The sequence below is a fragment of the Apteryx mantelli genome, chromosome 13, assembly GCF_036417845.1.
Source record: "Apteryx mantelli isolate bAptMan1 chromosome 13, bAptMan1.hap1, whole genome shotgun sequence".
NCBI lineage: Eukaryota > Metazoa > Chordata > Aves > Apterygiformes > Apterygidae > Apteryx > Apteryx mantelli.
Genome location: NC_089990.1, coordinates 6593764 through 6610151, shown reverse-complemented (window position 1 = coordinate 6610151; position 16388 = coordinate 6593764). Strand labels below are relative to the sequence as shown.

Genomic DNA, 16388 nt, shown 5'->3' with positions numbered 1-16388 from the left:
CAGCACCTCCAATCATTTCTCAGAAGCCTGACATGTCATAAATATTCCGGCACCTTTCTTCCTCCTTGTCCAGATTTTGTCCAAATCTTTGTTCCTCCGAATCATTTAGGCATGTTATGAAGGTGTTTAGCAAAAACTTTAGAAAACCAAAGTATACTTTATGTTTTATCGGGAGTGAAATAAAACAGTTACAGTATGCAGTCGACTAGGCCAGTCTCATGTTGTTCTCATATTGATTCTACTTTGCTGTCATTTTATTTTAAATTAGAGTCTTAGAAAATAGAGTTGGAAGGACCTTCAGCGGGTCTTCCAGTCCATCCTTTGCCCAAAGGCAAAATCAACTCTACCTAAACCAATTCTGGCAGATATTTGCCAAAGTGTTCTTTAGGACCTGCCTTGATGGCAATTCCATGTGCTCCCTAGACCACTTATTCCAGTGTTATTTGTCCTTAAAATTAGAAGTTGTTGCCTAATGTCTAATACAAATCTCATTTGCACAGTTTAAGCATATTACCTTTTGTCCAACTGCACAAAGGAGGAAAGCAGTGAGGGTCAAACCAGGAAAGTACAGAAAGAAACTGCGTGAGACTGTCAGTCCACAGAGGCTTATGACATCGTATCAGAGACAAACTGATGTAAAAGGAACCAGTTCTTCCAAAGGCCTCCCAGTGTAGCCCTCTTCCTTACCCTCACAGCACACCACCGGGATGTGTAGCAGCCAGGTTAGACATGCAAGGGGAGTCAGGTGAAGCTTTAGCACACAGTACTATGTGGCAGCACTGTGCTGCTGAGCCTCTCACACGGGCATGGGCACTCCGGCACCATGACACAGCATGTCCTGCTTCTTATGTCAAAGCAGCAAAAACTTGTACTCAGTAGCAGACTGTGGAGCAAAGGATCAGTGTTCTCAGTGCTACTGAAAATAAAATACTCAAGCAGAGGATGATAGGTCAAGAATCTGACACGTTGAACCACATTTCATACTAAATTTTTTTCTTTATTAAAAGCAATTTCAAGTTACAAACCAGTGCATACTAGGTGAAACTCATTTGCCTGTTTTTAATGCTAATATTTCTCCCATAAAGCCAAGGACCTGAAGGCTATCTGTCTAATTTCAGGTAGGCTGGCTGTAGCTACAGTACAGAAATACAGAAATATTCATCTTCTACTAATTATTGTGTGGGAGTCATTCACAGAATGAAAGAACCTTTTATTGTACAAACCAGCCCTAAAACATTGTTCCATTATATTTTTTTACTTCTCTGTCATTGGTACGGGTTAGTATTTTACTATATTAGCAATAATCAAAAATCTTTACTTGAACGATACAGAGAAAGGCATTCAAAAGTGAAACTAGGATTCGTTGAGCAGGCAAGTTACTGATTCAAACACATTTGTTGAAAAAAAGTCCCTCTTCAGTAAGAGAGGAAAGTTAAGTCTCCCATTCCTCAGGATGGTGCGTTTCTTTTGACTGTGATCAAAATCCATCCTTCACAACTATGAAACTTATCCAACTCGCACTGTTGTGACTCAAAAGACTCCTGCTGATATTGCCTGTGAGCTGTGATCAGGTCACAAACAAAACGAGGAAGAGGTTTAATACACCAGCCAGCATATGCCAAGCAGTACTATTCCAACCTGTAGTGCTGTAGATTTGTGATCTTACGAAATGGAGTTTACCTAGTGCTGTGTTCACAGCAAAGTGCTGCTAAAGGGCAAATTTTTTAATTGCCCCTTCCACAGATGGTGGGACTTGGTTTGGTGGGTTTGTTCTGGGTTTTTGAAGGAGAGGTAATCTAAAACCTTTACTGTCCACATGGATACCCATTAGAGATGGGAATTTCCACTTTTCTTGATTCCACATTCCATTTGAAGGTACTGAGCAACAGTTTCAAACATTTGAATAGGCATCTACATCTCTCTTTAGAATTCTAAAACCAGGTCAGAAGCACCAGCACATCTGAAAATAAAAGCATACAACTAAAAGGAATTTCCTGAAAAGCTGAGACCAATTTCTTAATACATAAGTTGATCAAAGTCCATCTTAAAGAAATAAAGATACTGACTGAGAAATCTAGACACCCATGCCTGTATGGTCAGCTAACGGGCTCAAAATTATAACTTGAAACTTTGTCGCACATTTTAAAAAGGGAAAAGGGGTTCTGAATATAAGTATCAGAGGAAAAATGAAGCAGAAGGATGGCAGAAGGGTAAAAAGAAAGAAAAAAAAAGAGGATACACTACAAAAAGGACTAATGATGAAGAAGAGCATGTTTCCTTCTGCTTAACAGGAGGGCTGATCTTGGAAACCCTTACAGGGGACCAAGTAAGTTCTTATGTGGTGAGTAGTGCCACTCCACTGAGGCCTAGAGTTGAATCACAGGAGGCTTGAACACTGTAATTGTCTTCAGAGTGATAATTGTACATTAAAAGTAATTATTTAGATGAATGTTTATTTCTACATGCCACAAAAGAGAACCACCATTAGATAAGCAGAGGTTAACAAATTTGATATCAATGGAAAAATCCAGCTTTCTGTGGATAGTGCAGCTCTGTATCCATGGGTAGTGTTCTTCGTGAACGAGGATGTTTGGCCTCATCATCTGCTGGAGTTACAGGACTCGGGTTGTAATGAACTTCAGCTAAGGAAAATAATTAGGGAAAGTTTTCAGTGATTATAATTTGGTTTTACTTACTTGGAAAGAAACCTGTCTTTGCACAACTCAGACCATCTCAGTGAATACAGCTATGCTTTATCTTCCTTGCAGAAATAATAAAAATCAGCATGTTTCCAAAAACAACTAGGAACTTTGGATGCTCAGGTCAGAATTCCTACAAAGGAATCCCTTTTTCAGAATATGGGCCTGCAACAGTTTTTCCATCTTGGAAGGCAAAATTTCCTGCTGGAATTATTCTGGAATAAATACGCTCACAGCTGGTCCCATTCAGTTTTTTATAACCACCAATATCTTTGCTCTTTTGGGAATGCAGGAGAGAGAATGCACTGTAGTGCTCCCTAGTTGGAAGTAGGTCCTGTGAGAGTGACAGCCAGCTGGCACAGGGTGGGGTATCTCTTAGATGCCTAATATAAAAGTTAAGCAGAGATTTCCCTTCCTTCTGGAAAAAGCCATACTGGTATCTTAAGGGCTTTCTTATTTTCTTCAGTACAGCAAAAACCATCTGTAACACGGACATTAACCCCCAGCTGAAGCCTGGCATGGAAAAAGTGGTAAAAGGTTTCCAACTTATTTCTATTGTTTGGAATTTGACAGTCACCATATGGAACCTATTGCATTTTACTCTATCCAGTGCACACTATTTTTCTTACCCATTCTAAAATTCCTGTCCAGAGAAGTCCCGGGGAGGAAGTCTGAACCATTGGAAGTTGAGCTTGTTCCATTAGAATTTAGGTACTTCAAAGGCTGGGATGGTAATCTACGGTCTAAATGCCTTGGTGTAGATCTAACTGTTGCACCTGATGCACTCCAATCTGAAATCAGAGAGTGGGAGGCTTAGAAACAGAACTCTGTACAGGAAATTCTTCTTGGTGTGTCAGGAAGAATTCACATTTCAATCTAGTAGAGACCAGGGAGGAGAAAGTTTTGCGCTTGCTTCTTGTGCCATCATTGTACCTGCCCTGAAGCAGTGGGTCTCTGCACAGCATACTGCCCAGGTGAACCTTAGCACAATTCCTGCTGTTAATTTTTACACTAGCTCTGTCACACTTGTGCAGGTGGGCTGGATTACTAGCAATTCTGTCCTCTCTTTGCCCTTAGGGACCAAGTCCAGTAATATTGTTTTCTATAAGGTCACACCAAAGAAGACAGGAGGTACAGAAGGGAGAGGAATCTCAGCCTTTCCCTTTTTGCATCATATGGCATAGAGCTGGCTAATGCCCAGGGGAGAATACTCTGTGTGCTACTTAGATCACTCTTGTTGAATTCTCCTAGTGCAAATGGAAAACTATGTATTTCTCAGCAGCACACAATGCACAGGATTGCTATGTATAGCACATATGTGTTAATGCAGAATTTTTAGTCTGGTTTCCTGAAGACTCAGCCAACTGGGCTAGCTTCTCCTTTGTGAGACCCACTTTTTATTTCGACTAATCTTGATAGAGGCATAAAGGTCCTGAATTCATTCAGTTTTTCCACATTTCTGTAAAAAATCAACATTTGATTACAGGAGAGACTCAAATATGGACTTGCTCTTGTGGAAGGCTTCAGTATGAGCTTACCAATTATACCTTTCATTTTCCCTGGCATTGGCCAGTCATCACAGGGATAGCCCAGAATGAGCCACAGCACATGTTGCTTCTTGCTCAGCCAGTAGATAGGAGAATCTTAGAATAATTTAGGTTGGAAGGGTCCTTTGGAAGTCTCTGGTCCAGCCTCCAGCTCAGAGTTTGATCAGGTTGCTCAGGCACTTGTCCAGCTGAGTTTTGACTCTCTCTAAGGAGAAAGGCTCTCTCCACAGCCTCTCTGGGTCCCTGTCACAGTATTTAACTACCGTCATTTGAACATTTTTTTCCTTGTATGTAATGGGAATTTCCCTAGCTGCAACTTATGTCCGCTGCCTCTTGTCTTCTTGCTGTGCACCTCTGAGAAGAGTCTGTCTCTTCTCTATAACCATCCTGTAGGTAGCTGAAGACAACAGTTAAATCCCTCTTAGCCTTCTCTTCCCCAGGCTGAGCAAACCCAGCTCCCTCACACAGAAGAAACAGCTAAAATCATGTCAGAGAGCAGGCACAAGTTTCTAAATCTCAGCTTTATGTATGTCTATTAAGACTGGAAGACCACCAAAAGCGTAACTCACATAAGGGAACACTGAATAGCATATACAGATTTAGAGAGCAGACTGAAATCTCTTTGAGAAATCTACATTTTTTTTAGTGTGCACGGTCATCCCTTCATATCATATAGGCAGTTAATGGAAGAGTATAAAGGCTTAACATTTTTCCAGCGCACGGTAGAAACAGTAGAAAAATATTGAGGGGAGCCCCGTACCTTTCCATGTAGAAAGAAAGCAACATCAGTAGCAGGCCAGGACTTATGAGTAAAGCTAAACAAAACCCTGTAATGCTTACCAGAATAATTATTCAGACGAAATCTCCCCCAGCAAAAGTGTAATCGGCACTGCTTCACTACATCTTCCTTCATTAGGCAGTGAAACACAAAGATAAAGAACCCTAAGAAGTAAGAAGAGAAATTCACATGTTTTGAGATTGATTCTCCAAACTGTTGCCCCTTTTCTAAATTCCTTGTATGCCACTCAGTCACCAGTACGTTATGTAGGGGCAGAGAAATGGTCCCTGAGCCAGTATCATGTTGGCCCAGAATTGCACTGAGAGTTATTTGTGCATATGAAAAGGTAATGGAAAGAGCTTTTTCCAGATTTGGTGTAAGAATAATCTGCAAATCACTGTAGATTCTCAGCAATCATTTTTATGCCCAAATGAAAATAATTGTCCCAGCTCCTGGAAAGATGCGTTTATTGGGACCCATGTTTCAAAGGCATGAATTCATGTCTTTAATGGTAATATCTATCACAGCAATGCTAATTAACACCACTGTCATCCCACTTCAATGGAGCTTTCCTACTAAAATAGCTAAACAGTATAATGCAAAAGTTGTATGAGCTCTCCTCTTCCCTAATGCTTAATTACATGGCATTACAAATGTATTTCTATTCCACAGTCCTAGGCTGTTGTATTTATAGCAGTACTCTATTCAGAAATTACCTTGCAAGGTGTTAAAAATGCTGAAGAGATACAAGAAAAATATCCTCACTGCTCCCCAGGCAAAAAACACAAAGCCCCAAGTTAATCCCAGAAGGAACATCAAGCTGAAAGCACTTTTGAGGTCATGGAGAAAACCCCGTTTCCAGAATCTGGATGTCTTTTGTGTCTTTGATTTCATGGAGTGGATTTGGAGAAGAACAGTGATGAACATGACTGTATTTGTCAAAAACATTAAGAAGAAATAGGCCACAACGGAGATGTAAAACACCATGTTCTCTTGAATCCAACAACTGCAAGAAAGGGAAGTTTGCATTTAATAAGGAGCTCTGTGAGCACTGAAACTGTTGAAGCCTGGTTTGCAAAATAACTCTTGTATATCGTTCAGTGATACCTAGTAAGGGACATTCCCTTAATGCCCATTACTTTCCCTCAATAAGGAGATTCAGAGTCTCTCCACTTGGTTGCCTTTTTCATGCATGTTATAGAAATTTAATATCTTCAAGACTTCAGTATTTCTGCTGAATTCAGATGAAATTGGTCATTGTTTCACAAATTAATAACACACACACACACACACACACAAAGACACACTGCCTTAGGAAAACCAAGTTAAATATGACCTAATTAAGAGCCTAATTAATAATAGATCACAAAGACAGGCACTGGTTAGTTTTTCCTCAGACAGCAATTAGTGAGTTTTGCTGCCTTTTTGCTAGAGAGGGATAACAATTTTCCTTCTGAGGTGTCATGGCTATGTGTTGCCCATCTGATGGTATAGAATTCAAATATTCCAGGTAGTCTTTATTGACAAGGGATCATATTGTGCTAAAGAGCAGAGGAAAAAAAAGTAAATGGAAGCATTCTGTGCTATAAAGCACTTTAAGAAAAGGATGAAAGAACTCATTGTTTTCCCACTGGAAAAGAGAGGAGGTTGAGATGATTAAAATGAAGAATTTAAAATGATGAGAGACTTCTTAATGATTAAAGAGACAGAGGGATGTGGATTGAGGTAAAAAAAAAAACAGAAGCAAATATGCAGAATACTAGAACAATTATTCTGCCTTTAGGTTCTACTGGAAATCTAGAACATAAAGAAGTATACACAAATGTTGCATCATATTGAGTTAATGTCATGTAAAGCAAGAGGGATTTTCCAGAAAGGAAAAGTGGAGTTGGCACACTCAGTGGCAAAGTATGTAGGGACATAACACTGGAAGAACCCCTTTCTGTCCTCAAATCCAGTCTCTGAAGTGAGAGTTTTTCCAAGTGGTAGACATATAGTCCAAAAAGATCCATTGAAGCACTGAAAGGAGAGAGTTAAGATGGGGGAAAAAAGACAAAAGCAAGAGAGAAGTTATTAATTCTAGTTATTTCTTCTATCTTTAAGATACTACAGTGACCATCAAAAAGCTTAAAATATTATACTTACAAAGAGCTGAATGGATTGTTCTTAGAAAGTGATCCATTGCCATAGAAGTCTTTATTTATAATGAGTACAACAGTAATTACAATAGCTGGTATTCCTAACATGGAAGGGATGAGAAAGGGAGATATTTAGATTAAAAAGATAAAATGGAGAATATGAAATGCTGTCAGATCTCTAATAAATAATTACAGCAGTCACATACATTTGGGGATCAAACTCTACCCTTAAAGCTTCCTCTGAAATGAATGTAATTAAATGTGTGGCATAGCAGGATTAATCTCCTTATTTATGTAAATTACAGATGAGTAGGCATAAAAATATCTGTGTTTGCAAAACGTCTGTGAGTGTTCAAACATCTCCAGAAGGGCTCCAATCTGGTAAAATAAACCCAACTGATTATTAGGAAAAGCAGGGTGGCAAAAGATAAGCAGATTGCAGCATTAAGCATTTTCCATTAAGATCTGATAGAGACAGACATTTTCCAGCCAGTGTTTGATTAGCCTCCCCTTCCACTCAGTTCCTGTTTGCCATATATCTTTCAGTTTTGGCTTTTCTGTTTAGAATGACTGCCACCAACAATGCCGTTGCAGATGGCTGCACCTGAAAGCAATTATGTGCAACATTAAATCTAAGAAGAGAGATCATTTGCTGTACACTATTTGAAAACAAGCAAACAAAAATTTTAAAACACCTAATGGCTACCAAAACAATACAGGCCAAATTCTGCTCTGGGTCACTGCCTCTGATAACACCTTTTCTAACAGCTGAGCCGGCATACTGGGTCCTTTTTGCTATGTTTCCCCCTAATAAGTCTCTGATGCCCAGTGCTCAGAGGAAAGGTGAATGGGGTCTGCTGCCAGTGAAGTCCCTAGACAAGCTATGAATGAAAGCCAAATTCCCCCCTGCAGTGAAATTATGCATAGTATGGCAGCTAAGGACATTGAGCCTGGAGAGGGAGATCAGAATTCCCTCTGAGCATCAGCAATATACGGGTAAAGGCTGTGGTCAGAGCTTCGTGCTCTCTCATGCTCACCTGTTCATGAAAACTACCATGATAAATTGTTCCTGTGAAGCCCAGGACAGGTAGAGAAAACTGTTCCTTAACCCACTTTTCCTTGCACATAACTCTCCAGGGAGCAGCATGCACTTTCTGCTAATGTCTCCCTAGGCAGAAGAAGCTTAAGCTGGACCTGCTTGAGGGAAGAATCCATCCTTAAGGCTTGCAGTATGCACTATGTTTCCGCAGGCTCAGTGTCCTAGCTCACTTTTGCTGATATGACCCTATTTTAGAGAAGGTGATGAGCACAGAAGTCAAGAAGAAAATCCACTTACTTACCCCACCCAGCAATGCAGAATTTTAGGATGTACTTTGGGATGTAAACATTGAAAACTTTGACAAGAGCCAAGTACATGTGAACAGACTCCAGGCACATCCATGTGAAAGCTGCAAGCAGGAAGTAGTGAAGGAGCACAGCCATGGTGATACAGAGACCAGGCTTGTTGAATGAAGACAGCCAGGAATTGACCAGGAAGACCAAGTTCACCATCAGCAATGCAGCACAAAGATTTAGCAGAATTTTTGAAGGGTTGTCTCTCCGCAGCTTTCTAAAAAAACATGGAAAGCAACAAGGTTGTCATTGAATAAGTTGTACTGGGTACATTCCCTCACACAAGACAAGATGAATGTGTACTCAGCACATTTTAAATGTGCTTCCTGTAGTGTAAGCTGTGTCTACATTAGTGTTTTAGATCAAATCACTAGTGTGTTTTTGAAGCAAATCTTCTGTCCTGAAAAAGCGGACCTTGCATATGACCTGGAAGAACTGCTAGGTTTTTCACGCTTGGCGGAGGAGACAGACTTAGCGTCGTCTTTTCACTACTCCTTTAAATATTATTTGTTATTGCAATATTATTGTATTATGCAAACACCTACAGTTACCTAAGACTAGGGCCCCGTTGTGCCTGGAACTATTGGTACATACAGTATGGAACAAAACCTATCCAAAAGGATGAAACACAAGAAAGACCAAGAGCAACAGAACAGGAATAAAAGTATCCTTATTTTACTGTTCATTTCATCCTGCCTACAGGGAATATTCCAGACTCCTGACATGATATCTTACCCATATCCCATATCCACAGGTAAGTTTACGAAATGACAGAAATTTAGGAACATAGAAATTGCTGAACAGTTCTGACCAGTGCATGTCTTAAAGCGTGAGGATATGACTCTCTCTTATTTTCCTATAGTCACAGGTAAAAATAAAGCAACATTTTTACTTTCACATATCACTATTACTTTCTATATATCACAGCACCAAGTATTACTGAACATTCTGATAGGTACTGCAAATTCATTACCGCTAAAACATTAAAAACAATACAAGAAAGAGTATCAGACTTACTCAAGGGCTAGATACGTCACCAGTGTGATACCCAAAAAAAGAGAAGAAGCACCACATCCTGCATAGCTTATCAGAGTTAATACATAATCATTCGTGGTATCTATCTCTGTCCGGGACAAGTCCTAGGTTACGAAATAAAGAATCACAATTTTTAGCCATAACAGATGAAGAAAATTGTTTTCCATATTTTCACATTGGCAAACAAATCAATTTCCGTTCTGCTTATGGTTAGTTTTGGAGGGTTTCTGTTAATATTTTCATATGCTTCTTACTATATAGTCCTATAGAATATCCAAACTAGTAAAAATATGCAGTATTTAAAATACCCAGTACTTAGTTGTGAAGTTAGAAAAGCTGCACTCCAGAAATCACAAACTCAGGATTCCAGTATCTAACCAAAATTATTCAAATGGGAATTTGCTTTGCAGGAGTTTGTTTCAATGGCAGTTGCCAAGCTTGAGGACTGCACAAACTTTTTAAATGTCTTGGAGCGTGGGAAGATTCTCCAAGTCAGAAATCCAGAAAGTGTCACCCTGCAAAAACCATCAGATAGGCTGGGCCCTGCTTCTCCACAGTTGTTCCCAAGAATGTTATTGATACAATTTTTTTGTTTCCTGACACAGTTTCTCTCCTATTTTGTGAGACTTTGAACCTCAAACTAGAAGCCTTCCTCTTTGTTATACAGTAGACATTGTGCTGTTTAATATTTGTAAATATGCTTATTACTGAAGCGATGGTATAAAAGAAATGTGATCTTAAGCTCAGACCGAATTCTATTTGCTTGAATTGAAAATTTAGTAAGTTGTTTAAAACCTGTAACATCTCAATTCTTTCCTGTAGAAGTCACATTTTTACTACCAGAGAAGGCTTTTGTGCCTCTGTTTGAGCAGAGTAATGCTGACCTCTAGGGGAAGCTGGGCATATGTCTCAAGGCAAAGGGACTGCCTTATCCCCCATATACATTGTATACTACTGGGATTAGGCAATTTTCAACTATCTGCTCCTCAGTTTACTTTGAATTTACCTGTCACTTTGCTTTTGTTGCAACCCATTCCCAAGCAGTTCCAAGCAGTTCTCTGCACTCTCTTTTTTTGACATAAACTTTTAGAGTCAGGTTTCTGTGTATTAAAATACTTGCTGCTTTTCTTTTAAAAGTCCATTTCTGATGGAGTGTTGATAAAACTTTCAGAGAGATGTAATATCAGTAGTTGGTACTGGCAGGTAATTAAATGTATCAGAGTATTTCCAATACAGCAAATAACATGTTAATGTTGATTAAGTTATATTGCAAAGAGGTACAAACTATATCTGTAAAATGAATTTGCATTAAAGCCAGTGACATTTAGAGGACTTTATACCTTTAAAATTATTATAATTGCTTTGCTTGTTGTTACTGTTTTTAACAAAATCACAGATATCTAACAGCATGGATATGAATCTCCCATCTCTCCCCAAAATTAGTGATGACTTTGTCTAGTGCCGAGGGACTTTTTTGAAGATGATTCATGGAGTACTTACCAGTAGGACTCCAAAATGGGTAAGATGGTTACAAAAACAGATTGTGTAATTCATATCTGTATATTTCATTTCACACCCTGATGTATTCCAACCACCCAGTCCATCTGTGTAATATAGAAAAAGGGTTTTTAAGCAGAGTTAGTCATGCTCAGTCATTTATAGTTCTGCAGCATGCAGAAAGTGTGAATACGAGCTCAAGTTAGTACAGATTGCAGGGTCATTTAGCAGCACACAAGTGAGATTTCACATAGGAACACATCTTTCTTAGTTGCCTGAGAACCTCAAAACTTGGATGAAAGCCTTTGGGGGAATGAAGAAATATTTAAAGTGGTTTACATGCCTGCACACAGAAAGCAAGAAGGTAAGCAGAAGTATGCTTGATTACACTGCAGGATGTAGAAACTGCACAGAGGACAAGAAATGTTTACAGCACATAGGACAGGCAGAATCCAACATGGAAGAATCCAGATCTTCCCTAGTGAGATTAAATTTATGACCCTATTTACGTGGCCTGAATGGCATATTCAGAAGCTAAACTGTTTTTTTAAAATAACTTTCTAACACTGATAATTGCAGAGAAAACCTTTCCCACATGAGCCAAGTTAACCTAATACACAGTTGTCTTCGTGTATCTCTTCACTATCTGGGCCCTATTCAAGGCTTTATGACAGCAAAAGTCCTCACTGGCTTCTCTGAAGTAACTGTGAGAAGTCATCTGATGTTTCATTGCTTTTTTCTTAGACTGAATCTTCTGTATTCATGTTGATGCAGCATTATACATAATGCCAGACAAGCATCTCCTTGTAATAATACTGATTACTGAGTACTGATATCAACAGAAATCAGCAAGACAGAACAGCCCAGTCTGAACAGGAGAGACTCAGAGTTTCAAACTATATGTCAAGGAGCCAAAGGCTCTGTGAAGCTGATGACAGAGCAAGTATGGCAGCTCTGTAAATAACACTTACTGTTCTTCAGAAAGTCCCAAAAGACGCAGTACACTGCTCTGTTACCCTGAAAGCAAAGAAAAAGGAGACTGTGACATTTATTCAGTATGGCTGTACACTGTCTGCACTTCAAATCTAATCAGGATTTATAACAAAGGCAGTTGGAGTTAACTTCCTCTGCATTGCTTGACAAGACAGCCCACCAAGGAACCAGGGGAGCCTGACCTCTGCGACTGTTTGCTTGGTGGTGCTGCAGAGGGTCTGTAGGTTACTGAAGATGGAGCAGTGTAGAGGCAGTTGGACACTTGGTCTTTGAGAACCTACTCGAATACCAGCAATCTCATCCACAGCTCTGAAAATTTGCAGAGGGTCCCAATTTTTGCCTACCCCTTCCCAAGGGATATCCTGGGGGCCAGTGATTTTTCCATTTTTACCAGTATTTCTATACTTCATTTATTATCTGTTAATGCAGAAGACCTGACAAGTTGTCCAGCCTAGATTGATTCCTGTATCTGATCTCATTGGCTTCATGTGGTACCTGAGATGTCATACCTAATTATTGTGTAATTCAAAAATTATCACTAGGACTTAGAGCAACAACCTGAGATTTTACACAATTAAAAAAAAAACCTCAACCTTTATTTCAGAATTTCAGTATTTCTGCTAACTACCATTCTGAAACCAAGCAGGGAAGAAATGTAGAAGATAAAGCTTGCCTGTATGTTTCAAACAACAGAATAGATTTAGGGGGTATTCTTTGCAATGTTTGCTATTGGGGATGTTCTAGTTTATTACTCATATTGCTACAGCAAACTTTCCCAAGGCGCAGATTCATTTTCTTTTATTATTTAATGAAGTCTGAGAAGGCAGAGTTTACAGGAAATGACCATAACAGATACGCTGTTAAGACCTGTGATCTGTAGACTGGCGAATATAATTAGGCAGAAAGCCGAAGATGCAGGTTAGGAAGATATCTCATTAAATATTTAATTAGGATGTTTTAAAAGGTTGAGGAATAAATCTGAGAAGTGCCAGATGGTCTGGTGGAGTAAGAATGACGGAAGAGAGAGGACTATCTAGACAAAATTTCAGGGCATGTATCATTTGCTAGCATGGAGTGGAAAGAGCATATTGCTATAAAAGCAGAATTTTCAAGCTCTCATTAACTTGAGATCTAATCAAATTCACCTTATTAAATAATTTTGTTCTGCCCTACGTTTGCAATGTATTTGTGTGGAGACTGCATCATAAACATTTGCCACACAAAAATGTTAAGGCAGAACCCAGTCAACAAGTTGGGCCCATGCCCATTTAAAAATAATTTGAGATAGATTTTAGTCCTGAAACACTGTTTTGAAACAAAACAAAACAAATATAATTTTGAAAACACTTATGCAATGTTTTGAATTTTTCTGAAATTTACTCCTGTTAGAGCAATTGTAAATCATTTCAGTCAAACTCAAACTGCCATTTTCAGCAAATAAACTATTCCTAGAAAAAACTGCCCAGATCATCAAGGAAACAATGAAAATGTCCCCTGTTTTCTAAACATGGCTTTAGACACAAACTTTACGAACTTGCAGGAATTAAACAGACCACAAAGATCTGAGTGGCCTGTCAATCTTTTGGTTCGTATATGTTGGAGAGGTCAGTCAGTAAAATGTCTTAAGCTTATCTGTCCTGTTGCCAGTTTATTTTAAGGCTAAGTGACAACAAGTCCCTGATTAAATGAACATATCCTACCGTATTTTGGTCTATGTGCTGAAGAATAATATTCACAGGCTCACTGAGGTTCTGAATAGATGCATTTTCAATACTGGCACTCACAACATAAGTATTCAACCTCTTCATCTTTAAACTATCATCCTGTAATGGAAAAATACACACATGCAAAATATTCCAAGACATTTAAGTTACCAGCAATCCAGCTCTTTGCTGTTTCATTTTTTAAATTGTATTTCTTGGAAATGGAGATCAGCTAAACACCATGGGATGTCTAGTGTAATTTAGCTATTTGCTACTTCATTAGAAAGTGTAGTTAGCAGCAAATTCATGGACAGTCTTCACATCAGCTAAAGCAGAACTCACTTGCAGGTGCATCAGCTGGATTGTGAAAGCTATATAACCATTTCAGTACATCAAACATGCAGTTGTATCTCATTTAGCTCATAAGACAGTAGATGCAATTGTGAACACATCTTCTGTGTGAAAAAGCGTTGCTCAACATACTATATGTTCATCCGACCACGGAGAAGAAGAAATGTCTCCCTTTTTAAATTACATTAACCCACGCCACAGTAAGAGGCCCTAGCAAATCCTGGAATAGACCTAAATGCTGCATATCAGTGTTGCTAGTATTTTAATGGAGCAGTTAGTCTTGCAATTTGTTTCATGATATTTGACATGTACAATGCATGTTCCTGAAGCAAGAGCTTTCTAACAGAGGAAGATTAGGGTGTGCTATTTTCCTACAGAACAGAAGTAGTGGAATAACACCAGCTACAGAAAATGAAAACAAGTCTTAGGTCTATAGACACCTCTCAGAGCATCACTACTACAGAGAAGGTTTCGCTGCTTGAGTACATTTTCCCTGCAGATTTCTTAGTGCTCCATCAGTCTGATGTTAAATGTGCCCAGAATAGATTAGGCTATTGGGATCTTTCTTATGTACACATTAAGAAGAACAGCTGAACCAATTGCTACTACGTTAGCATTTGTTAAGAATCATAGTTACCGCAAAGAGTGAAGTTGTGCCAAAAAAATTAAACTGGATCTTTGAATGCTTTTCTGGGTCAGAGTGCTCGATCCCTAAGAATTTCTTCAGTGATTTTGGCAAAAACACAGAGGCCAAGGCTGTTTTGAAAGGGTTTTCTTGAATATTGATCTGCAGGAAAGAGATGACATGCTCAGAACTGTCTTCCTAAGGTTAAATACACAGCAGTACACAACTGCTGCAGGCATTGTCTGTTTTAGTCAATGGTACCTGAGGTAATACTTTGCTCTCACCTTGAGATTCAGGCCCCTCTCATATGAGGTAACACCAAAAGCCAATCCTTCAAATACACTGGGATCTGGACGCATCACCACCAAAGCCAGGGAAGTGGTTACAACTGATGCATTTCTTTCTGTGTAAGTCATCTTATAGCCTGTCTCCTCAGTTGTCTTCAGGATACTTTACCAAGAGTAACAGCAAGAAAAAGATAAATCTCTTGAAATGTTCTCCTAGCTTCATAATGTGCAATCAGCTAAAATTTTCTGCTCTAATTTATGATCACAAAGAGCATTCACTAGAGCAGAATGGGCCCAATTTGGGCTAGATAGCTTTCTGTTTGGCATAGGGTTAAATGATCACAAGTGATTGAGTTAACATGTCTCAGTAAGTTAAAACTCTGTCAGGTGGAAGATACCCTCCGTCTGGTTGAGAGCCAGTCCTGGTCCATTGCAAGTCAAAGTAAAACAGGCTAGACTGAATCATCTCTGGAGCATTTTGGGGGCAACATGAGGTAGTTCTAGGAAGACTTGAGTCAAAATTCACATGCAAACACCACATTCCATCTGAAAGGAAGTAACTTGTAGAACATGCTAATTTGATTATTTGCAATCATCTAATTGTACCCTCTGATAAAACATCAGAGTCATAGAGTAATTTAGACTGGAAAAGACCTCCTCTGGAGAGCTGTAGTCCAGCTCTGCCACCCCACACACTCCTCCCGGGAGGGCATACTTTAAAGATAGGTCAGGTTGCTCAGGTCCTTGTCCCATCAAGCTCTGAATATCTCCAAGGACAGAGATTTCACAGCCTTTCTGGGCACTTCTGTCAGTAGTTTTTTCCTAAGTAGAGAGCAGAGGCTGGAATCCAAAGGAAACAGCAAATTAGGGTTGTTTAATCCTCATGGGTATTAAGACTAAGAGACAGATTCACTTCTTGTTTGACAGCCCTCAAGGCTATTCAGTGCTATGTAAGAAGGGAAAATACTCTGTGGAAAATGTGTAAGAGACAGCTGGTCCTGACAGTCTAAAGAAAAACCTTCTTGTCCTTCTTTGGTCTAGTGTTAACTTATGGTGTTAGCTTCCTGCATTGTCAGTCCCAGATGGATGGGGACTCCCCTAGGATCCTTTCAGCCACAATTGCCCTAGAGCTGCAAGTCTCAAGTCCAACTTCCCCAAATTATCTGGGAATCTAAAATTTCTACTGAGGCCTGAGAGAAGCAGGGTCATAGCTGTTGTCAGGGTATCATGCTAACACGTGTCAGGTATCATCACAGTACTTGCTCATGCTGTTGGATTTTTTTTAATAAAGTCTGGTTTGTGGAAAAATTAAAATGCCCATGATCCTCCTGTTCATAAAAATT

At 39.3% G+C, this 16388-nt stretch overlaps 1 protein-coding gene across 1 annotated transcript; it reads right to left on the bottom strand.

Moving 5' to 3' along the window:
* Window positions 1-989: 989 nt before the first annotated feature.
* Window positions 990-15174, bottom strand: ADGRG4 (adhesion G protein-coupled receptor G4). Its single transcript, XM_067304416.1, has 11 exons — window positions 15043-15174; window positions 13780-13902; window positions 12058-12103; window positions 11090-11193; window positions 9572-9693; window positions 8503-8771; window positions 7170-7263; window positions 5741-6030; window positions 5087-5188; window positions 3329-3490; window positions 990-2642 (listed from the first exon to the last, which is right to left on the bottom strand). Exons 1-11 carry the CDS (start codon window positions 15172-15174, stop codon window positions 2515-2517), a joined length of 1572 nt encoding a protein of 523 aa, XP_067160517.1. The 3' UTR covers window positions 990-2514.
* Between the last annotated feature and the right edge of the window lie 1214 nt (window positions 15175-16388).

Coding starts and splice junctions, on each gene's coding strand:
- ADGRG4 (XM_067304416.1), bottom strand. CDS start 15,174: ATGACTTACACAGAAAGAAATGCATCAGTTGTAACCACTTCCCTGGCT. Junction 9,694..11,089: donor CCCATTTTGGAGTCCTACTG/GTAAGTACTCCA, acceptor TTCGTAACCTAG/GACTTGTCCCGGACAGAGAT. Junction 7,264..8,502: donor ATTCTGCATTGCTGGGTGGG/GTAAGTAAGTGG, acceptor CTTCCATGTTAG/GAATACCAGCTATTGTAATT.